Consider the following 25022-nt stretch of genomic DNA (forward strand, 5'->3'; position numbering starts at 1 on the left):
CCCGACCTTAATCAGGGCAGATGGAAATCCATCTGAATTGGAGCAGGACCAGACACATCTGCAATCACAAGTTAAACATGAGCTTGCAGATTCCGGATTCCCAGGCTAGTTCCCGAAACTCTAGGACGTATTTTAGAGTCTTTCCGCTTGGTGTTTGGACGTCTTTGGATCTGACGTCCTTTAAGTCCACTGCTGTGGTTCTCTGTCCTCGTCTTATGAGCGAATGTACTAGAATCCCATATCAACGTAAAAGGTGACAATTTGTCAGTGTGTCAGAGTGAGCCTGTGTAGTCCCTCACTTCCAGTGCACGAGAGAGCACATTTTTGATGAGCAGGTCCTAATTTTGTTTCCTGTGCTCTGCTAGCATGTGCACAAAGACACCGCGGGGGGTGTTTAATGAATGATATGGGTTAAAGATGAGAGAAATAGGAGCTAAAAGGAAACAGCAGTGTCTCATTATGAAGATGTATGAGAGAATGTTAAGCAGAGGAGAGGGGGAAAGAGCATAGCAAATGATAATCAATTATTATAGTAATTAATATAATATCATAATTAATAATTCCAATAGCAAAATCAACAAAAGAGACATGATTCCATCAGTCTTTTTCGAAGGATTTGTTCTGCTCTGGGTCTCAGGAGGCGCTGCTGTTGGCTATTTAGTGAAAGGCAGACTCCATCCTGGACTGGGCAGCGTTTTACAGATTCACACCACATTCACACTCACATATGGTCATTTTAGAGTCCAATTAAGCTGCCTGCCTTTGGACTGCCAACAAAAGAAGCAGTTCCAGGAAATGAAATTATATGGAACAAAATGTACAAACAAAAAAAACATGGCATGAAAATAAACTACAATAAATAAGATAAATTTAAATAAATTAAATATAATACATGCTACGGAATAAAAAAATAAAATGTAAAGATTGTATAAAGGATAACAGAGGGAAGTGGGACTTAATCTCTAACAGAAGGCTCATTCTGACAGATTAGTCAGATTTACTTCTAATGTTAAACTTAATATGTCCATATTAGGCAGGATGATGTATATTCAAGAGAATAAATCTATGTTAAACCCTTGATATGGAAAGCTTAGAAACATGTTGAAAGTCTCACTAGATTACAGTTTTTTAAATATATATTTAACAGTGACAAACCAGGATTCTTCTTCAGGATTCTTTTAGCTCCAATTGCCTCAGTATGGAATATAGAGTGTGAGAACTCTGTGATCCACTGCACAGGAGCCGCAGTAAAATGTGTGAGTGACTTTTCAGAGTTGTGAAATGTGTAAATACTTGTAATCTGAGAGAAATATGCACAAGCTATTTGCGAATCCAAAGTAAAGGTCACAAGCAAAATTGGTCAGGATTTGATTGTAGGCCTTTTTCAAGGCCGACACTTTGATAGTAAAAAAAAAAAGTGGGAGTAAATAATATAAGTGATGGCTGGATTCCATTTAGCGGATATGGTTTCAGGATCTTGGTATTGTGCATGCTGCTCTCTGTCATACACATGGCTGGATGGATGGATGGATGGATGGTTAGACAGATTAACTTTATTGATCCGAAACTGAGAATGTGTCGTGTTATAGCAGCAACTTATGAAGCAAGAAATATAGCACCAGTTAATAACATATATATATATATACAGTCAATATAAGTAAACATATATAGTAAATATACCCTAACACATTAAGAAATTATACTATCCTAAAACTGAACATCAAGAATGTATGCACATTAAGATACTATACTGTAGTATAATTAAGTAATGTAATAAAAATATAAACACACTGTACAGGGAGGTACAGTAGTGGATGTACTAATACAGTGTGCAAAGTAACTGCATGTACAAATACAGTGTGCAAAGTTATTGAATGTGCAAATACAGTGTGCAAAGTTGTTGAATGTACAAATACAGTGTGCAAAGTTGTTGAATGGACAAATACAGTGTGCAAAGTAACTGAATGTACAAATACAGTGTGCAAAGTTATTGAATGTACAAATACAGTGTGCAGAGTTGTTGAATCTACAAATACAGTGTGCAAAGTCAATGAATGTACAAATACAGTGTGCAAAGTAACTGAATGTACAAATACAGTGTGCAAAGTTATTGAATGTGCAAATACAGAGTGCAAAGTTATTGAATGTGCAAATACAGTGCGCAAAGTTATTGAATGTACAAATACAGTGTGCAAAGTTGTTGAATGTACAAATGCAGTGTGCAAAGTAACTGAATGTACAAATACAGTGTGCAAAGTTGTTGAATGTACAAATGCAGTGTGCAAAGTAACTGAATGTACAAATACAGTGTGCAAAGTTGTTGAATGTACAAATGCAGTGTGCAAAGTAACAATGTACAAATGCAGTGTGCAAAGTTGTTGAATGTACAAATGCAGTGTGCAAAGTAACTGAATGTACAAATACAGTGTGCAAAGTTGTTGAATGTACAAATGCAGTGTGCAAAGTAACAATGTACAAATGCAGTGTGCAAAGTGACTGAATGTGCAAACACACTGTGCAAAGTCATTGCAGATGTTTTTTATATTAACAGTCTAATGTTCAGAATAAAATTGATGGGCTGATTATATAATATTGTGTATATTAGTATCTTATGTAATGGTATGGTTGCAGTTAACACTGCATAAGAATAATTTTAAATGTAGAACTAAGTGTAAAATGCTAACAAATGCAGCTTTGGAATGACAGACTATTACAGTGTAATAACACTGTAATAGTCTATGTATACAGTGAATTTATACAAATCCAGGCTGTCTGTGTGTGTGTCTAATCTGATCATTTCAATGTTACCTTTACCTACTGTATGTATGTGCTTGGTAATGTTAACGGTATGTGTTGCTGCTATTCTTAGCTAGGTTCGTGTTAAAGAGATCTCTGATCCCTAAGGGACACAGCTGGTTGAACAAAGGTGAAATAAAAATGTCAAGTTGTCAAGAAGGGGATCTCCGGCTGCAGTGTCAATTTAAAAAGTGACATAAACCAAATGACAGCTGTATTTATTCATAATGTTTAATTCATGTTTATGTCAGTTTCTCTGGCATAGTCACGGCAGCGTTGTGCACATGCCTTTAAATAAAGTGTCACCAGAAGCGTTCTGAGAGTGATGGAGGATGAGGTGGAGCAGCGAGCGGGAGAGGTGAGAGGATTCAAGAGAACGTGGAGGTGGTGAGAGCGAGAGCGCGGAGATGGTTGCACGGAGAGGAAGTGGGGAGAGACAGAAATAGTGGAGGTGGTGGGATGTGAAAGGAGAGGTGAGGTAGAAAGAGTCAACAACGGAGTAGGTGCGAAACACGAGACTTGAAGGCTGAAAAGTTTGAATTTCAAAAGTAGGTGAAGGTTAGGTGAAGAAAAGTGAGACTGTAAAAAATACAGCCAAGGGGGATGCACGATAAGTTACTAAGAAGAGATGAAAACACTTGAAAAGTGTCTCTGATGGGGAGATGATGTTGCCATATGCGAACGGGGAGAGGGGAATGTCAATTAAAGCACATGAGGAAGGTTACAGGGGTAGATTTATTTATAGAATATTTGAGATTCTGCAGAACAAAAATATGTAGGTGGTGATATATAAGCTGCATCATAGCGCATGCGTATGTGAACAGGGAAGGTCAGCCTAAGTAGATTTAAAGCAATAGCATACATATAAACAAAGCCGTTAACTCCCACAAATCGCTGCCGAACCAGGTTCCGACTCCACCTGCTAACAGCTGGCAATCACATACTTTAAAACCCTGACATTTTCCCAAAACCTCACAGCATTCCATCACCACCACTTTCCCAAATATACCACTAGATGCTTAAGCTCTGCAGCTGTAGCTCTGCCTTCACCCGACTGGTTTGACATTTAAACATCTTAACCTTGACACCAGACTCCCTGTTTATAAAGTCATTGCTCTGTGTCAGTACCACAACGTCCAATGTTTCCTGTGTAGAAGCCTGAATACCAGCTGAGAGGACAAACACTCCATCAGTCATTGTGCGGGATGGAGTGAAGTGCAAGATGATCCGAGGTGTATTATCACATCAAGGAGGCCTAACACACTCAACACTTGCAATATTTACAGTAAGATCAGAGTGAGGTCCATTAAATTTAGCTGGAAGTACTTTGACAAAAAAGACGAGGATAACGTGCTGTGCAAGATATGTGCTGTTAAACTGTGACGTTTGACAACGAAATGTTACTTTAATTGAAGGGTCTGTTAATGTTGTTTAATGCATTTGAAATTGCACTTGTTTTCCATTTTTGGCAATTTATATACATTAATGTAAAAGTGTTAATGTTCTCCTACAGGCATATTGCCTACTATTTCCTCCGTTTCAAATTACTGGCTCATAAGGTAATTAGATTACTCAAATATTGAGATTACTGGAAATGCCCATCCCTAGAATAAAATGGCATGTTATTCTATCAGTGACCGAGGTATTGAGCTTTGCCTTGCTCTTCAGTCACTCTCTACCGGGGGTGGGATAAAATATTGATATATCGTCGTTCTGACTCGTGCAATTGCTTTATCGATATTGATATCGTCGCACTTATGACATGAATGAATATAATATAAATATTGTCTTGCAATGTATCGACTATCATTACCGTGGGCCTCGTATCGCATCGTATCATACTGTACCATATCGTACTCGTACCGTATCGTATCATACCTTACCATATCATACTGTATCGTAGCGTATCGTACTGTATCGTATCATATCATATCATATCATATCGTACCGTATCATACTGTACCGTATCGTATCGTAATCGTACTGTATCGTATCGTACCGTAACGTATTGTATCGTATCGTACCGTATCGTACCGTACCGTATCGTATCATATCGTACCATATCGTACTGTATCGTACCGTACCGTATCACATCGTATCGTATCGTATCGTATCGTACCGCATCGTACTGTATCGTATCGTACTGTATCATACTGTATCGTACTGTATCGTACCGTACCGTACCGTATCGTATCGTATCATATCGTACCGTATCGTACCGTATCGTACTATATCGTACAATATCAGATCGGATCGTACCGTACCGTATCATATCGTATCATATCGTATCATATCGTACTATATCGTATCGTGGGTTATCCTGCGATTCCCACCCCTACCATCTACTGAACAGAGTACTATCCCCAGAACAAAATGCCGGAGGGCATTAAAAGACACACAACAATACACTTAGAAAAAACCCAAGGAGCTGCTATGACTAGCGTTAGCTTCTTTTCGGCTGGCTGGTGTGTAAGCTCCCAAACGACAGGAGTACAGTAGTGCAAGGCTTTCCCACATCACTTAGATTTGTGGATGCCAATTCCTGTGCCAGTTTCTAAGTTTGACAATGATTCATGTGACAACCATCAAATGGGAAGATATTTCACAGTACAGACTAAAATGTCCAAACCATCCAGCTGCAACACAACACGATGTTCCTTCTTGAGTGTCAAACCGTAGTCACATTACCCGAAGAGGACGTGTGGGAAGAGGAAGGCCAGCAACCAGAAATCAAACTTGACACTGTGGCTGACCACACAGAGACCGTCACATTCACCTGAAAAGATTCCATCCTCAAGCTTAGGTGTCAAAACTTACCATCACTGAGATGTGCAGCAGATGCATGTGTTCATGCAGGACGTGAGCCGGCTCTCGGGCTGTGGGTTGCGTCGTCTGAGGCAGAAGCTCAGACTCGGTCATTGACACGTGGAAGTACAGAGTCCCATTTTCCAACCACTGTTGTTTCCAGTGGACCTGAGAAATATCCTCTCCCGTACCCGACATCTCTGCAGACAACAAGGAGAGAAAATCAGAGAAACAGTGTATGAGAATTTAATCAATCTTATTCATAGAAATTGACAGCTCAGATGATAATAAACAACGATAAAAATAGCGAAGAGCAAGACACATCAAACATAAAATGTTTGATCAAAGAACAATATAACATTATCAACGATACCAGCAAGGTCAACTCTGTATAAAAGCCAACATTTCAAGGGAGTTTGCTGTTGCAGGGTTTGCGAGGTCCAAAGGGAGGATGTTCTAAAGTTTAGGGCCACGCTAACAGAAGGCAGCCTCACAAGATACCTTGAGGGACAATTTAGCAAGTAGAAGAAAGGCAGTGGAAGATCTGAGAGTTTGTGTTGGGACATAAGATGAAAGGCAGTCAGAGATATACAGTACGAAGGTGCTGGATAATATAAGCCTTTGTAGATGAGTGAAAAGAGTTCAAAAACCAAAACGATACAGGTGGCCAGTGCAGGGGTGTGAACACGGGGGTAATGTGTGTGAAAATCTCGGCAGCAAGATTCTGAATTAACGTTACATTTCATTAAAAAACATAATTTTTAGGCCAAACCGAGTCTCATTTTGAATACAAGGTTGTGCATTAGGACTCCAGCGCCTTGCACAGTCTTGCACATCAACAACTGCTGCTACCAGAAACCCTGAACTCCTGAATAGCCGGACCCACTCGGCTGTCATGATTTGATGCATTTGTGCAGCTGGCTCGGTTAGGATTACCGTCGAGCCAACTCGCTGCTTAACTGCTTTGATGAAATCTTGACAATGACAACTTTTGCGCCGACGGTATTAGTCGGAGATTTGTCTAAATTGGAAATTAATAAGTGGCGAGCCTCGCGAATGCTCCAGCCATCACAATCAATACGGCACTTCAATTATAGGCAAAATGAGTCACAGATTGGAACGACTTACTCCTGCTAATATCCGTTTGTTTACACACTTCTTTTTTTTTTTTTTGTGTCCGCCAAGAAACGCAGACACAAAAACTCCACCGATGGGAAAACAATGGATTTATCAAGCTCGATTAAATTCGTGTGTCCGGAGCAGTTGTAGAAACGCTGGCTCCCTATTCAATGTCCTCTTCTTATCTGCATAAATCGCTCTACATTTTCAACCAATATAAAACTATTAGCTTCAGGCCAGTGCTGGCATTAAGTATCAAACATCAAAGGAAGGCTGGAAAAGCAAAGGAAAGAGAAGAATGTGCTAAAGAAGAAGGAAAAAAGGCCAAATGCAATTTATGTGGCAATGGAAGGAGGAGATGAAAAAGAGCTGAGGGATCACTGCTTTATCTCGATATGGATCATGGCACAAGAATCTAATGCTATCAAGTGGGAGTGGTTGTTCAGTAGAAGAGTACTAAGGAGCCTCAGGGAGCCTCAGATTGCGACGCTTGATACAGTATTTGTCATGCGGCTGGGTGACAAGGGCATAGACATGCGCTGACATCTCCTATCAGCGGCAGGTAGCAAATGACAAATGGCTTTCGCTGCAGCTGGTTATTAACCCGCCGACTTTGGGTCAGAGGACGTGGACGGCAGGGGAGGGTTATGTGAGCTATGCTCAATAGTGCCACGGCCCCTCTGGTGCAGGGAGGGGGAATGGAGTACAGATATCGAGGGAGAAATTGGCAGAAGTCATAACATCAAGAGCGAAGACCTTGCGTCGTAAAGCTTGATAAGCTAGCGAGAAACATGATGTAGGGCTGCAATTGTGTGTTTTTTAGTGTACATCAATCTATATCCAACAGATCAGGTTAAAGGCCAGCTTTCTTTGGTAGTCCCTTTGCACTATGTTGTGTCATGAATTACTCTTGTTTAGTTATGTACTTATTTTGTATTCGGTTGTTTAGTCATTTCCTGTTTTATTTTGTTATTTAATTCCTTTGTGATGTTCTACTTCCTGCCTTTGTGTGTTTTCCCGTTTTTTTATTTTTATTACGTGCCCGCGCTTATTGTTTTCACCTGCTCCTTGATTGTCTCACCTGTGCCTGATTACCCTCACCTCCCCAGTGTATTAAGTCTTTGTCTCCCCCTGTGTCGTTTGTCAAACCTTTTGTCAGATCACCTGTGTTTCTCCTGTGGATTTTCCTCATGACTCTTAATGTTTTCTTTTGCCTTCTGTTCTGTTTCGTTGGACTTTTGTTACCTGTTCTTTTTTTTAAAATAAGCCTTTTGTGTTCAAATAAATCTCTTAGTCTGCATCTGGGTCCTCTCGCTTTTTTTAAAATCCCAAATGTGATATTAGGCATCCTACAATAATTAAAAGCAATACAATATAATAAAAAAAGTAATGTATTTTCCTTATGCTATCTTTTTTTCCCCTAACTGATCTGATTAGTGAGAAAATTGTTCAAACTGACCACCAACAACTCCAGTCCATGTCTTGGTCTGGACTATGGAACACTGAAATATGAATTATTCCCAGATATAAAATCATTCACAACAAAGGTTAAGAGAAGTTTAAAAGCAAATCAGAGCTGTTCACATTTTTAGCTTTTTGTACGTTTAATTAGTAATTTGTTTTGGTGTACGGAATTTAGTGCTGAACAACCAATCAAAATCGTAATATGGCCTACTGCACTTTTCACATCGCAGGAGTAATCACATTAAATATGTTTTTCAATGAAAATGAGAATGATGTAAAAATGTAAAATTATGTAAAATGTAAAATTATGTAAAAATGGTGCCAAATGTAAAATTATTTAAAAATGGTGTCAAATGTAAAATTATGTCAAATGTCAAAAGTCAAAATATTCGCAATTACATATTCTTTCAAAATCATTCAGCCTTAATGGAATGTATGTGTACTGTTAGATTATTGTATTCATTTTATTGTATTTCCATGTCTTTATTCAATCTCCATATCTACATGTGTAGTGTTGTAATGTTAAATTTAGCGTTGTAATCTGTTTTATAATACTGAAAGCTTTACAATTACATTGTATATGTAAAGGTCCAACTAGGAACTAGAGTTGAATAGTAGCAGGTTTATGTTCTGTATTTAATTGTACGGTCCCTATAAAACAAAATGAAAAGAATTAAACAATCCAAAAGTCAAAGATATATTATTTACAAGTGATTTTAAAAAGGTAATAAATCATCACAGTGGTAGAGAAGGGATAAGCCATTTTTACATTATAAAGTGATTGCACAATTAATCAATAACCGCTGATTCTTGTCGCATAAATACAATGTACACATTATCTTAAATCCCTCTGAAAGTGCACTTTAACCGCCCTCTGGAGATAGTGAGGCGCTCTATACTTTTGCTGAGTACAGCTTATGATAAAATTTTGTAGGGTGTGAAATTCCTAAATGCCATAACTGCTGGCTATTCAACTCTTTATGTTTAATCCTCGGGCTGAAGACACACTGCTTGACCTTTCACCTTGACAGGAGATAAAGCTCTGTCTGCTGGGGCCGACAGTGAGGTGCCTCCTGCCATCTGTTACCGGGTTTTTTTAACAGAGCTTATGACACTCCTGTCATATTTACCTCGGTAGTTTGCTCACGTGCTATATATACATTTCAGATCGCTTTAAAAACTCCACCTATGTGCAAAAATGACACTTAGTTTGATCCTAATTAAAAGCGATGTTCGTGTAGAAAAGCTGTACAGCGAGTCTCGCAGCAATAGAAGCAATCATAAGCAGCATGGATGGACGGTAAAAGAGTTTCTAGGGCTGTTACCTACCCTTGTACGATTGTTATGTAGATGAGGAAGCTCAGTAAGCATGCTATTTAAAGACAAAAGGATTGTGTGTGTGTTTGTGTGTCCGTCCTTGCCTTTTGTGCTATGAAGCTTGTCATTGGGCACCTGGCCAGACGTTACTGGGATATAGGTGTATGGCCTCAAGGTCTGCTTGTAATTCATTAGGAGGAACATTATTAATGTGTATATGTGCATGACTGTGTGTGTGCGTGTCAACTCTATGTATGTGTGATTACAGCCAGGATGCTCCCAGCAAGGGTGTCAGCATTAAAGTGTCTCTGTATCCGAGTCCAAGGACAACCCAAAGGAAGCAAACCGTTGTGAAGATTTCACAGACCCGGGGAAAAATGTCTCCATTAACTGGAAGGATCACAAAGAAATGGTGACACATATGCTAGCCTGGATTCATACGGGGTAGAACAGCTCATTTGAAGTGCTTGTGTTTTTCTTCTGGGTTCACACATTTGTGGCCATAAAGCTCCAGGAGGAGAGAGACGAAAAGACATCATGGTTGTCACATTATTCAAAACTACTCAAATATAAAAACCTTTGCTGAATGATACATTTGTTTGAATCTATAAAAAGGAACCACACTGGTGCTTCTGCATTGTTTAAGCTATGAATAGAAATATACATGCATGCACCTGTAAGTATGATCTGAAGTGGTGTCCCTTTTAGGTAATGGCTACACCAATGACCAACTGACCATTGACTTTGAAAGGGCTCAACACCTATTCACACATGCACTCGAACCACAGACTGGACGTAAAATGGACGTAGCCAATGTAGAAGTGCCTTAAAACTGTATTCTTTCTATTGGCCATCAGGGGGTGACTACACTGATGGCAAGAACAAGTCAAATTGTATGGAACCAGTTGCAAAATTGTGGTTACTTCTTGGTTGGGGCAGCTGTTGCTCAGTGGTAGAGGCGGCCGTCTTTCAATCGGAAGGTTGGGGGTTCAATCCCTGACTGCAACAGTCACATGTCGAAGTGTCCTTGGGCAAGACACCCAAACTGCTCCCAAAGGCATTGCCATTGGGAATGTATGTGCATACATACTGAATGGAGATTGGCACTTTGCCATCAGTGTGTGAATGTGAGTGTGAAAGGGTGAAAGAGTGGTCTGAAGACTAGAAAAGCGCTGTATTAGAACAGTCCATTTACCATTATTACCTCAATAAATATTTTCCTTATGAGTTTGTGGCCTCAACTGCTAGTTTCTAGTCTTCTTTAACAAGAAACAGTATGACGGGAAGTTTTTATGGCAGGGTGTGCTACCTGTGATTGACAGGTCCCTACCACGGAGACCTGTCAACAAGGAAAGGGACTGAGAGGGGGGTCAATAAACCAATGGTGGATGGTTGGGTGAGTGGAATGGTTACACTATTCCTGTCCCCTTCTTTTATACAGTCTATGACTCAAACCCGCACCAACAATGGCAAGCTACCACAAAGGTCCAAGGAAAAAAAATGGTGGTTAAGTGCTGGGTCTATTAAACTTCAACATGGACAGCGGAAAGGTTGAAGTCTAACTGCAACACTGTGGGCAACCCACTGTAACTCCTTGGGCCACATTTGCCCACTTGTCACAAGTAAGTCTGACACAAAGCGGACAACAAAATTCTTCTTCTTTAAGGTAATTGTCATACCCCATGGAAATGAGTAGAAGGGAAGTACAGTTAAATACATGGCCTCCAAAAATGGTTTGAAGGCCCGAAGACAAACATGCTACTACACAAGATACTATCCGTCGACACGGCCCCAAGAGTAAAACTACGAATGGATTAGTTCAAAATGGAACAACAAACCACCTACATCCTTAGAAATCCATGCTGAACGCTGTGCACAGTTCAGACACTTCTTCTTTATGCTTGCCTGATGTGAAAGCTTTCTTTATTGAATGAGTGGTTCAAAGTAGGTTCACAAAAAGTTTAGCTGACTTAGCCATCATTCGGCATTGACGGAGCAGCAAACTCATCGCTTATATGCATCGCTCTGTATGCCTTACAGTTGTCTTTGTAGTAAGGTCAGCTTGAGATTCAGTTTGTAAAAGCGCATAGCTTAAAAGGCTGTTATCCTGTATTTCTCTGTGTACAGTGATACAGCTAAAAAAAGTGCAGTGATTCAACAGCAAATACTCTGGGGCCCCTCGACAGATGATTCGGCTCATCGACATTAGTGGGCGGCTCTTTTATTTTCCATTAGTTACTGGGTGATTTAAAAATAAAACAGGCAGAAAAGCTGTAAAACAAACATGAAAACCTTGGTTTAGTTCCCCTGTTTCATAAAGTTTGCATAAGCGTTGGGTAAGAGATATTGAAAGCTTGGCCCAAATCCTTGATAAAGCCTCTTTTACTCTTTGCTTTTGAGGTGCTTAAGCTATAAGTGAAATCTATTGAACACTTAATGTCAGCGGAACTCTTATTACAAAAGCTGGTGATCATGTAAGTGCTCACCCTTGGTCCTGTTTTTTTCCTTCCTCCGCTTTCTTTTCTCTCTCTCTCTCTCCTTTAGGATATTTCAGGGTATTTTTTTCAGCGTTTGCAAGGTTTGGGTAGAAGTGCTTGGAGATCAAACTGTAGTTTTCATATTCTTCAAATTTTGCCTGTAGCAAGAGTGATTTTCACTTAGCCCCGTTTCTCTGCGTTGGATATCTGAGGAGATGAGGATGCCCACAACCACCAAGTCTAAACACAAAAGTCTGGAAGCCACCACTCAGTGGAGACAACCCTAACCCTGAACACTTGCATCTTAAATTCAGACTGATTGCCCCAAAAAGATGGAAAGAAAACATTCTACTGCAAGAACATACCAAAAAGACAACAACAAAGTTGGACTCATTAGCGCCCGTACGTGTCAATTTGGGATTTTTTCAGCGAAAATTAATAATATCCTGATAAGACATTGATCATCCCTTAGAACTGTTGCAAAGTGCACAATACAACCTTAAAAGGCATTTGGTAAAGATATCCATAAACATATAAATCTCAGAGAGATGATTTAATCTAATCATCTTGCCATCTTGCTATTAGATTTTTCTCCACGCAGAATGAAAGCCCTCAACAAGTTCTGTCAGGGGTTGGAGGGGACCAAACCTGAGCTAAAAGTGAGGTCAGTGTTTTACATGTATCTGTCAGGTTTATACAAACACAACTTCAAAAGAAAACTAATGACAACTTTATTGGTTGGACATGTCATTTGTTTTGTTCACATCTTGTTTGGGCTAACGCTAAGTGGCCAAAATACTATATGAAAGTTAACGTAGGCTTAACCAAGCTAGTTCAATAGATCAGTCAATAGCACTAGCATCGCAAGCTAGCATCAACATCATCTCCTGATGTATCGTCATCAGCGGAGACCATCCTCTTGTAGAAGGGAAAAAAAACATTTGAATTGAAAAAAAGTTTGTGTGGCTTGTCAACAAATTTTAGAATAGTTAACTGCTAATAACACATGGCAGAGGCAGAGGATATTTTGTCCTCATCGGCTACAGATGTCAGTAATTAACCTTTGTGATTATGCTAAAAGAGATTATGTGAAAATGACCAAACTAGCTGTTTTTGTAATAAACAGCTTGGCTAGTTCCCTTTTTAAAAGCTAATTCGACCCTTTTTAAAAATTGGTAGGAATTAGTTTATCCTCACACTGAACAACAGCAAAAGGACTGGCAGTGATCTCATCTAAGAAATTCTGGAACTGCTCGACTGATCGTGAAGAACGAAAAAAGAAATTCCATTAAGACTATGGCTGTACTTAGGGACATTTTACTTGGTTATGCGGTATTTTCTGAGTCATTGCTGGCACACATTTGAATAAAATGTGTCAAAAAACGTTTCAAGCCCAGAGAGTCAAAATCTAATTCAGTGTCAATGGACCATCTCCAAAACGTATTGCATGAACACACTTTCAATTCAATACGCATTCTCAATGCTCTTATTTCCAGCCATGGAGATTGTAGTCTGTGTTTAGACATAAATATTTTACTGTTGTTTTAAAGTGGAGACTGAGTGCGCTTTGAATTCACCACCACACTGTGTATACCACACTATTACTCTTACAATCCATTTAAATAACATATTCTACATCATAACTACCAATTATAGCACAACCAGGCTGTGTTGACAATGATAATCACTGCCAAGGAATGTGACCACTGCCCCCAATCTGACAGACAGCTGACAAATTCCTGTATAAGAGTATACTGGGAGCTTACATACATATGCATGTCATCCGCACACCCACACAGCAACACATGTTCCCGCAATATTAGCATTCATCAGTTTAAAGGTGATCATAGCAATGCAGAGTCGGTGACTGTTCGAGCCCGACAGCTCCATGACAGTTTGTCAGCTCGGCAACAAGCCCGTGTCATCAACATTTACAATGATGTAAGCTGGCACCCTAAAGGCACTTTGCTGCCTGTCATTACATACGTGGCAGAACGCGGCCCTCTTCCACTGCCTGCATTCTCATTGCCTGGGTATGTCCTATTGTATGGATGCCTTGTGACAAGGCAAAAGGCAGATGAATATTTAATAATTCATATAAGAGAATAAAGATCCTTTCATTGGTTTCAAATATCTCAGCGCAAAATGAAAGCAAGGACAGAAAAGGAGAGAGCATGTGAAAGAAAGACGTGAAGACGGAGAGAAAAAAAGTCAGGAACGGGAAGAGGATTTATCAGTCTGACACTCATCAAAAGTGTTCAAGAATATTTGCATACCTCCTAGACATTCAAAATGTGCCTCAAAACGTCTGTCAGCGCCGACAATGGCACATTTTGCACATTTTGACTTTTCAACTTCAAACTACTGTTAGCTGCCGACAGGAACCGTTCTTCTTCATCAAAACAAACAGGTTGAAAAACACTTCACGCTTGATTAACTACTAAATGGTCTGGACATCATAGCACCCCATTCCCAAAATGCTAATTGTGCCATTAGCATTTTTAATGACCTAATGGCAGCTATGGAATATTTAGGAAAATACAGGATGAGCTGCAAGAGGTATGCAGGGTTCCCCTTTCCGATTTAAAACCAATGCAACTAAATGCCACCCTGATGTCTCATTATGAACTCTAACGGAATAGCTGGCAGTCACATAAAGGCCAATGAAAATTAACAATTAAAACTGCATCAAGGCCATTTCTTAACTTCTCTGTCTGGAAAGTGAGAGTGTAATCTACACAGGCCTGACACAGTGGGATATCGCGGTGTATCAAGTGTTTCTGTTGGGATGATCTGTTTCAGTACAAAATAAATTGGTGTGTGTTGTTTTCTCGCAGTCAATGATCCTTACAAAAGTCCATTTGGAATAAAGGAGAGCGCAACAATTTCAAGCAATCTAGGTAGAATTCATTGATGTACATGTAGAAAAGTGGAATTGAATCACCTGCCTAAGTAGACTCAATGAATACACATCTAAAATTGGATCCCCACGAAGCTCGAGAAAATTCGATATAAAAGGGAAATGCTTTGTCTTGCCATGCATGAGTTAACTGTTCACTGTTTTAGACTTGTGTTGAGTTAGAAAGTTGAACTTGGATTTCCAATATAGAACTGGTAAATATACCTTAAAGGTTGTGCATGCTAAAAACTACAGGTTTAGTGTCCTGCATGCGCATCGAAACATATACAGATGATCCAGAACGCCGCAGCGCGACTGGTCTTCAAGCAACCCCAAACAGCACGCGTCACTCCGCCGTTCATATCCCTCCACTGGCTCCCAGATGGCGCTCACATCAAATTGAAAATCCTGTTGTTCGCTTACAAAACAGCAACAAAAATGGCTCCTGCCTACCTGAACGCCCTCATCCAGGTCTACACTCCCACCCGCCCACTGCGCTCTGCTAATGAAAGGCGCCTGTTACTCCCATGACAACAGGGCCCTAAGTCGCAAGCTAGACTCCCCCAGTGGTGGAATGAGTTACCAAACTCCAGTCGGGTCCCTTTCCACCTTTAAGACCCAGCTCTTAATGATATTAATGCTATTGATGATGTTTATAATGATGATAAAGTTCATAGAGTTCTAATTATAGTCATAGAGTAATATCTACCACTGGGAATTTGACTGGACCTTTAGTTCTTCCAATTAAGAAAAACAAGCCAAGCAAAGAAAATATCAGTATGTTCCTCCTCCTCCTCTCAGACTTCCAAGAACTGTTCTCTGCTGTCGCAGTTCTTCCGGCTCAATCAGCATCGTGGGATCCAATTCTGTTGACTCAACACCGGTTTCTCTAGATGACCTGTTTTTCACCTCCCTTTCTCATATGCTCACCGCTGCAGACGCCTCTTTATACACTTTTACACTGGATATTTCTCAAGATGAAATGTATAAGCAGCACTTACTCGATCTGACGACTTAACCAGGCATTAAATTACAGCAGTTCATGAACGAGACGCAAGTGTTTAAGACAGATTTATACAATTGTCTGTGATGATTAAATATGACTGATATAATGGCCTTAACTTCAGGGACCTGTTATATATATCTGCCTCTGAATTAGTCACTGACAGAGAGTCCTATAGGTACTTACATTGAGGCAAAACAGCAGTTTCAGTTAATATCACTGGACAGATAAGAGGATTTGAGACAGTGACAAAAACTCTGTCTCCTGAGATCTTAGTGGTGTCCTCTGAAGGATCCCCCTGCCAAAGCAAGGCCCTGCCTGTGCCACTCCGGCCTTATCGCAGATGTCCACACCCACGCTTGCTCCTACTGTGCTCAATCACAGCGGCAGCTGTTGGACCGCGCGCTGACCACCTCCTACAGAAATCCAATCATACTTTCAGAGACACCGCCGGTGCGCCTCACAGCATGGAGGAGAAGGTGACTTATGACTTCAGAACACACCAAGGCGTGGCTGTAACAGTATTAGGCAGTCACAGGGACCGTCTTAAAGAAAGCTCATATTTCATCCCGTTTTCCCACCAATAAACATCCTCGGAGTTAAGTGAAAGTCACAGCCATATAATGCATCTTGCTTCTGCAGAGCATTTTTATAATTTTTTTTAACAACATAGCTATCTGCAAATACCGCCGAACATTGTCCTTTATCATTGTCAACCACAAAGTCTAAAAAGTGCAAAGTAAGCAATGTGTTATTGGAAAGCAATTGTTTTATAGCGGGACTAACAGACCTTTGGGAACAGTAGCAGCGCTGTGACAGTGTAAATAGAATAAATAAATAGCAGCATGTCAATGGTCCCACTGAGGCACAGTGGGACCTGGATTATCTCTCATTAGCACTGAATACATTGTGTCATGTGTGTCATTGTTCATGCGTCCGTTAGTGTGTGTGTGTGCGTGTGTGGGGGTTTATGAGCATTCGCACATACACACACTGTATGCCAACACTGTATCTGCGCCTCTATTGTTGCTCAAGGTCAACTCAAATTTAAATAATTTGTATCCAAAAGTAAAAAAAAGTCCCCTTGCAGATTTTATCGTGCGATTAAGTCAAATTATAATTCAGGATTCGGAAATAGCATCATTAACCCACCAAAAGACAGTTTAAGTATAATTTATGTGTGGATCTTTAAATGCTTTGTCCCTCGCGCTCTTAAGGATTAGAGAGGCAGCGTGCCAACAAAATAAAAAAAAAGGAAAAACCAGGAGCCCTCCTACTCCTAATGTATTTAAAGTGACACATTAACAGGATAAACAGTCCCCTTATCTGCTGAGTGCATAGGCTTCTTCTAAAACACTACAATCCCATTAACAAGACCTATTCTGATTTCGCATCTCTGTCGTTCTATAATGTAAGGCTTTTTCACCGATGGGGGTTGTCTGCCGGTGCCAAAGTGGGAGGCTTGGGTCTAATAGTACACACATTAAGAAATGCTAATCCTTTGTTTGGGCCTTTTCAATTGAGACCTCGGTCAAATAAAGAACAGTGGATGCATTGTCGCAAGCGATTTTAACTGTATTACAGCAACCATGTCAAACCCAGTGGAAAGGAAAGTTGAATCACAAAAAAATAAGACATATACAGTAGATGTACAAAAAAAGGCGTATGTCCTAAAGACATATAATGGATATACCGTACTCCTCCAGTTCCAGTTTACTGTAAAAGCTTCTCTCTGATACATTTTTGGGATTTGTACTTCCACCATCTGTAGCACAAAGAAATTGTCATCAGCAGAGTTTACAAAGATTACAGAAAAGAGCCTGGTCACTTTTTATTCCATTTGCGTAATGTCCTGCTGAAAAGATTCTGTTTTGACACGTGTTGCACATGTCTGAAACGCATGTATTCTGACAAGGGAAGCAGAGTATCAGTTGAAGCCTGGACATATTTTGGAACAGTATTTTATTCATCCCACAGAGGAAGGCTGTATTTTAAAAAATAAATGGCTTAGTGCCATTTGTTACAAAGATCGGTGATTAAAAGAGAAAGCCTTCTTGCCTAGGTTATTGTGGTAAAGACTTAAAACATGATATGGCACGCCTGTTGAACTGTACTACTGGAGCTGTTACACAGTTGTCTTATGGAGCATTCAATGGGGTAAGGAATCTATAGGAATCAACAACTTCACAATGTCTGGGTTGACCAAAGATTGGTTGTTGATACAGGTTTTGGCAAAGATTTTGCAATAGTCAAGTGGATTGCTTTCGACCTGTACCATTTTGGTTCCACTGATCTCAGTTGGATGGTTTCTGAGAAGGCCCTGCTTGGGTCATGGTTTCAGGGCCAGCAGTAATGGCCTTGTAACAATGGACAGTAATGGCCTTGGAACAGCAGACAATAATGGCCTTGTAAAAACAGAGGAAGGATAAATTTAGATTGGGAATTCAATTGGGACCACTCCATGCCGTTGGGAGAATGAATCCCAAATAGCTTGGTCAAGGATTTGATACATAATAGGTCATGCTGTTAGGGACAACCCAAGGCCAGCTCGCACTTGTTTCAGGATTCCCATTCTCTTGCTGGACTAACTAACCTCAACTTGAAATAGAAGATTAAGGGTTAGGAATCAAGTCTTGCTCTAATAATTGTGTATACCGTTGAGGATTCTTTGATAAAGCTCTGACTCAGTGGGCTCTATTTCGTCTACCACTCTAGATTTTCTCCTTGTCTTCATATTATTACTTTCTTCCACAGTACAGTATCCTCTCTCTGCTTTTGGGTTATTCCTATCATTTGTACCAATGACCTCCTTCTAGGCGTAAAGTTGCACCTGAGCTTGTTCCATTCCTCACAGGAGGTTAGAGGGTGATGCTACACTTGTCAGTTGGCACTCGTAGACCCCGCCAGTCCTCCCCTGTGAAGACGCATCAAAGTTTTCAACTGACAGGTGCTTTGTAGAGGCAGTTCATGAGAGTTGGCTAATCCTAAATCAGAGAGATACCATGCTGGCAGAGCCATGTCTTAAACTTTCAGAAGAGTCCTTACCTGTGGACAGATCTCAGCCGGCCATTCAGGTCTTGGCTACAGCACTGGATTTCTGTCCCTCAGGCTGTTCTTTTGTCCCTTAATGAATTTTGTCATAGTGCTGGCACTGAAAAAGTTGAAGGGAAATCAGTGTAATACTATTTCCTTCTAAACGGCAGGATCTAGCTTGACATGAGGAGTTTGACACCTCGCCAGCTGCTTGCAGGATCCATCCTCTTCCTGGTAGAGACTCAGTGATGACTTGCATGGCAAGTCTGATTTTGCAAATGCACCAAAATCAGCACTCCACTGGTCTTTTTCAGATAATTAGAGGGACAAGGCTATGTGTAAACAACACTAGCATGTCACCTGGTGTATTTTTCACATTTAATTAGAACAGATACTCTAATACAGCAACAAAACCTTTCTCTGTGGTATTATCAAAGTAGATAGTAGATTCTCTTTTTTAGCTTGCCTTGTTTCCAGCGTTCTGTAGCCTGAGTGAAAAGATATTATCTTTCTGCCCAGCACAGCACTAAAGCCCTGAGAATTATTTGCAGCCAAGGTATTATCTTGCCATTTTTCTTTCAAATGTTTCATAAATCTCTGCCAGAACTTTCATGATGAGTAGTCATTGGTGACAATGTCCATTTCATGTCTCCCCTGGGTGTTGGTTCCAGGGCACAGCCTCTGCTCACATAAGTAAGCTTGTTGTCACTGGATTCATTTCTTTTCAGGTGTCTTGTTGAAATATTTAACAGGCTCAAGGTCTGGCTCCTTTTCAGTCTCCATTGTCACAACACCTAAACTGCTGTTTAGCTTGCAGTTGTGCATTTCATTCCCAATTGGTGAATTTAGAGGTGTCCAACATTTGCTAGTCCATTACCTTGTTGACCTTGGATCTGATGGCTCTTTGTGACTAATCACACGAGTATGGTTGATCCAAGTTTGTAGTTCAATATGGGTTATTTGTGGCTGACCGCCAGGGCACGCATATCCAGGGATACTTTCAGGGTCTTTGTTTTTATTTGTTTTTTTAAATCTTATTTACATTAGATTATTATTTAATAATTTTTACTAATATATATACTTATGACCTGCAGGAGACTTATGACTACGAAAATTAAGCAGGAACCGCAATAAGGAGCCTGTGAGTGACTTTATCGATCAAATAACTTCCTGGAAAAGTTACAAATAAAGTAAAACAAAATAATAATAAAATAAAAGTATCGTGTACAAACGAGGGGAGTCAGAATAAGCATACCGGAAGTGTTGACCTACTTTACTCTCCATGCCTGTGACTTTTACTACAGGAAGACATGTTAATATTGCTGTCAGAAATCAATAGGCCTCATCACAATTCCTTTTCACCGTGTATTTTGGCCGAGAACCGCTCACGGTCAAAATAGGCGAACCTCCTGTTCCCTACATTTTCGGCGAGCAAGTCGCGCGAGACACGTGTATGTCACGCCAACATTGTGAAGACTGTTTCCATGCATTTAAAATGAAAATGAACACGTCCCGCAGCAGTCACGCACACGCCACGCTTCCAGTGTTGCCCACAAAAGCGCACACTGACCTGATGCGGTCAGCCACATACTAGATTTTGACCTAGTCTTGTTTATAAAAAGAGAACCAACTGGCTCAGCTACCCTTTACCAGTCCCATCAGTCACCACAACTTACCTTTATTCAACTGACATGAGTGTTGTTGGTTGGCACTACTGTAGTAAACCAAAGAAGTAATTCACAAATCATTGTAATGCATTTACAAAGTGAACCTTCCTATGACCCAAGCCTGTCCTTAAAGAATTCTACCCACACAAGCTCAACTGGAGCTGCTATTTTTAATGAGCATATACAGCGAACGCACTCCATAAAGAAGTTTTATGAACACAATAAAATATTCTCGATCTGGTTCAAATATATCCCGACAAAGACGCACTAAACATGATGAAATACTAATGCACTTCTGGTCTTGTAGTAGATAGCATGCCCACTACTCTCAAGGGGTGAGTATTTATATTTCCTTTGCTGACTTGGAAAAACACAATGATATATATCAGTACTTTATATTCATAGCAGTAGTTGTGTAAAGCAAGCGAAGGGAGAGAGAAAGAAAAAATGGAAAACAACTGGTAGGATTCAGTCTTTGGCCAATGGCGGCTGCATGCGGTTCCAAAGAGACTTAACCACTGGATTTAGCTGGGCACACAATACGTCCAACACTGGACCTGACTGTGGCTCTCCATTCCAGAGCATTATACTTTCCAAGTCCTTGAAACAGTAGCAGCTCCCTCCAAAAAGGAAATGTCTCTGCAGGAAAATATTGTACAAATGATTTATAAATAAGACCTGACCATGAAATTGGATCTACAGCCTTTTATTGGTTATCACAGGGTCATGGCTAAGGGCCAGCGAGAAGGGCTATTCCTCTCTATTTCAGAAGAAGTGGTGCCATTGTATGTCCTGTGTTATGCAGTCGTTCATGTCATGGACAGACGTTCAGGAATGTGTTCTAATCTGCTCAAACTGTTCATTTGAAGCACTGACAGATATTGAAATGTGAAGATTCCCTCACTAATTAAAAATCTGTGTGTTTTTCCGTTTCTCTGTCTCGACTGTGTTTCCTCTTTCTTTTGCTCCTTACACGTTAATATCCCTCTTCAATGGAGGTTTATAAGGTATGGTCAGGCATGCATAATCCTGCGATAAATTAGCCACTATAAATAATGAGCCTATGCTGATTTTTAAGAGTTAATTAATTTCCTGTGGGCATGGCAGTGTCTCGCCTGATTAATGATGGTAATACCATTGGCATGCTGAGTTGGGTGCCCTGTCATTGGACATAAATCAGTGGTGCGCTGGAAGGCGTCATACCCCAGCTGTGTCCAACATGGCTTCCTGACCTAGGACACAATAATGGGATGACTGTTGATGTCCATGATCATAAGTCAAGTACGTTGTTACCCATGAGACAGTGGCGAGGGGAACTGACAAATTAGCTTGATCTGGATGAGTTGCATTGTTGGATATCAGCCATGGTATGTTTGTGCTAAAGCAAGTAGCTGTTTTTATATCTTCCTTTTTAATTCATGGATCACTGCTTGATCAGGAGGAGGACCAGGCAGCCTGCTGATGTTAAGACATAATAAGTCCATGTAGAGTAGTTATACCAATGTCCTGACCCCTTTAACCACCGAGCAGAGAGCCTGTTACAAAGAACACAAAAAAATAGGACTACACCGTACAAGTATTAGGTCATGTCCTTTGGGTTCCTGTGGAGCCGTAGGGAAAAAGCACTGCACTGTTTCACAGAAATTAATTCTGAGTCAGACATTTCCAGCCTGGTATCCCTGGTGGGAGTGTTCATTTGGGCGTTGCTGTACAGTTGTATGACTTTGTCGAAGGCAGATAAAGCAAGAGGCAGAACACAGGTTGTTCATGTTTCATACAGATATCCCCTGACTGTAACAAAGCAGGGTACATTTTAAGACATTAGTAACATAATCCAGACTCCAATATTCACTTTGCTTTGCATGATTCACAAGGCAATCATTTCCTCCTGCCCACCTGTGCTGATCCGGGCACCATGACAACTCTGATTGCTGTTTTCACAAAGTAAGGTGTGACAGTTCCACAAACATAGAGTGCATTCACAAAATTGTCTATTTTTCCACTTCCAAATTACCCTTTAAATTAAATAGAAAAAGACAACTACTTACTGGCAAAGAATGATCCAACCACAGCTGCTGTTGTCATATCTCATCCTGTTTCTTTGGTTATGTGGTAAAAATTCTTTATTTAGTCATCGTTTCCTGTTTATTTGTGTAAATTACCTCTTCTCTTGTGGAAATTGCGAGAGCCATGATGGTGCAGTGAAGCGTGCAAAAGAAGCTCGAGCCATCTTCATTGAAGGGGACTGAGGTGTAACATTGAAAGGGCTGTAGACGAGGCCATGACAGTCCGTCTGCTGGTTTGTAAAGACATTCAAGGCCCCCAGAGAATGTATTTAAATTACTAAATAAAACATACTCTTCTTCAGAGCCATCATCTGGTTAAAAAATATTAGTCCATTGCTTTAGTTTATAAAGACCCGACAAACAAATAAACCTGTCATTAGCCTTAGATGGAACTATTAGCAAATACCAAGCTCATTGAAAATTATACCTGCTTAAAGGGATAGTTAAGATTTTTTAAAGTGGGGTTGTATGAGGTACTTATCAATCGTAAGTGTATTATGTACAGTAGATAACAGTCGGCACGGTCCCTGTTAGAAGAAGCCGTCCGGAATTCCTACACTTTAACATAAGCTTGGTCTAATTGTTACCATGCTAGCATGCTGGCCCTACCATTAAGCTTGAAGCACCGATGGGCCTCAGCCTCGCAGAGTTGCGAGTGTGAGTAAAGGCTTTTACTGTTGTTAAATAAAAAAATAAAAAAATCAGGATGTCAGATTTTCAAATGAAGATCATGTAATGCAGAGCGGGAAATTTGAGTCAGCAGCTTTTAATTTGGGAACTAATATTCTGTTCCCAAATTATATTTTGTAATATACAATGGAAAATCTAGAACCCTCATAGCACAATTTAATAAAGCTAATTAACAAAGCTATTATAGAAATGCTAGGGCTGTCAAAGTTAACGCAATAATAATGCATTCCCTTTAACACCACTATTCATTTTGACACGCAATTAACGCCGCACATTCTATTATTATGACCCTCTGCCCGCCCCGTAGTTTGGGAAATCAGGAAGCGATGTAGCGGTAATGTTGTGGTTAGAAAGCAGAAACAAACGTCCGTGAGCAGAAATGGATAAAGAAAAGGGTCTTTTAAATAGCAAGTTCAGCCTCAAAGCCCGGCTAGATGGGTCTCTTGACAAGACAAAAGTTATTTGTATTTACGGTCGATGTGAACGGAGTTACCACCGGAGTTGAGTCTTAAATACCACTTGCTGGCCAAGCAAGCAGCTGATGCAGAGAGCCCCAGGTTCTGAGAAATGTCTTTAAGTGATTCAAGTTTGACTAAAATGATGTTATTTTTATCTCCTGCTGCAGACTCAGTGTCTTATTACTTAGGAATGTTACATTCAGGTCAACATGCCGTCTGTTGCTTGTTGGGCTTCAGTTTGCCATGTTATGCTTTCAGCATATTTTCTGAGAATGCAGTACCTTTGAGGTTATTCTGTAGAATATTCTGGACAGTATTTGTCTTTGTTTTGGAATGTCGCAGTAATAATAAACATACATTTGCATAAAGAAAGCATATTTGTTCATTCCCATGTTGATAAGAGGATAAAAAACTAAAAAATATCTCTTTAATGTACATTTACAACAGGTAAAAAATGAGCGATTCATTTGCGATTAATCGCGAGTTAACTATGGACAACCATGCGATTAATCGCGATTCAATATTTTAAATACTTAAACATTTAAACTGACAATAAACAAAATGCTGCGAATATTTCATAACACTTCTAAAACACATCCAAACCAAATAAGTCCAAATGCAGATGGTTACCAACCCCCGTCCCCAACACCCCGTCCATCTCCTTGCGAAATGAATAAAAAACTCATCGACCTTAATCCCACATAATTCCTCTCTTTTGTTTTTCCCTCCTTTCTGGATAAATAAATATGTGGGCAACCCGAGTCAACTTGGCATGGTATACTTTATTAGCGTAAGAGGCTTATCGTCAGCATATGAACCCAGTTCCAGTATCACTCAGTACAGTATAAGCTTTCAGCTCTGGATACTCACGGCACTGACAATGAAAATGAAAAGTAAAAGAAGATTAGGAAAAGCTGCAGAGGACCATGGAGACTTCAGCGGCGAGGTAGATAGAAAATGACATCGGACATTATGAAAAGTTAAAGCAACAAGTACAGTGAATCTGGGTCCATTTGACAGTGTTCTCCAAGATGAATATTCACCCTGACATCTGTTCCGGAGGAGGAATTGGGGATGTGCCTATCCCATAATAACTGCAGGCAATCAATAGAGGATTATCCATGTCCTGTACTAACCCCCTTCATTACAGATGATAATAAATAATTGGTATTGTAAGGAAAGATAAATTAAACTCTATTCCTCAAGCTTTCATTTAGAGCCAAAGGAA

At 40.2% G+C, this 25022-nt stretch overlaps 1 protein-coding gene across 1 annotated transcript in view; it reads right to left on the minus strand.

The window, feature by feature from the left end:
- Positions 1-25022, minus strand: part of LOC138601843 (astrotactin-2-like) — a 329634-nt gene that overhangs the window by 272220 nt on the left and 32392 nt on the right. Inside the window, exon 2 of the mRNA XM_069673098.1 lies at positions 5614-5801. Coding sequence (XP_069529199.1) covers positions 5614-5801 — 188 coding nt within the window. The remainder of the gene's footprint in view (positions 1-5613; positions 5802-25022) is intronic.

The sequence above is a fragment of the Semicossyphus pulcher genome, unplaced genomic scaffold, assembly GCF_022749685.1.
Source record: "Semicossyphus pulcher isolate SPU_LCO1_2020_fin unplaced genomic scaffold, fSemPul1.0.p SCAF_22, whole genome shotgun sequence".
NCBI classification, from domain to species: Eukaryota; Metazoa; Chordata; class Actinopteri; order Labriformes; family Labridae; genus Semicossyphus; species Semicossyphus pulcher.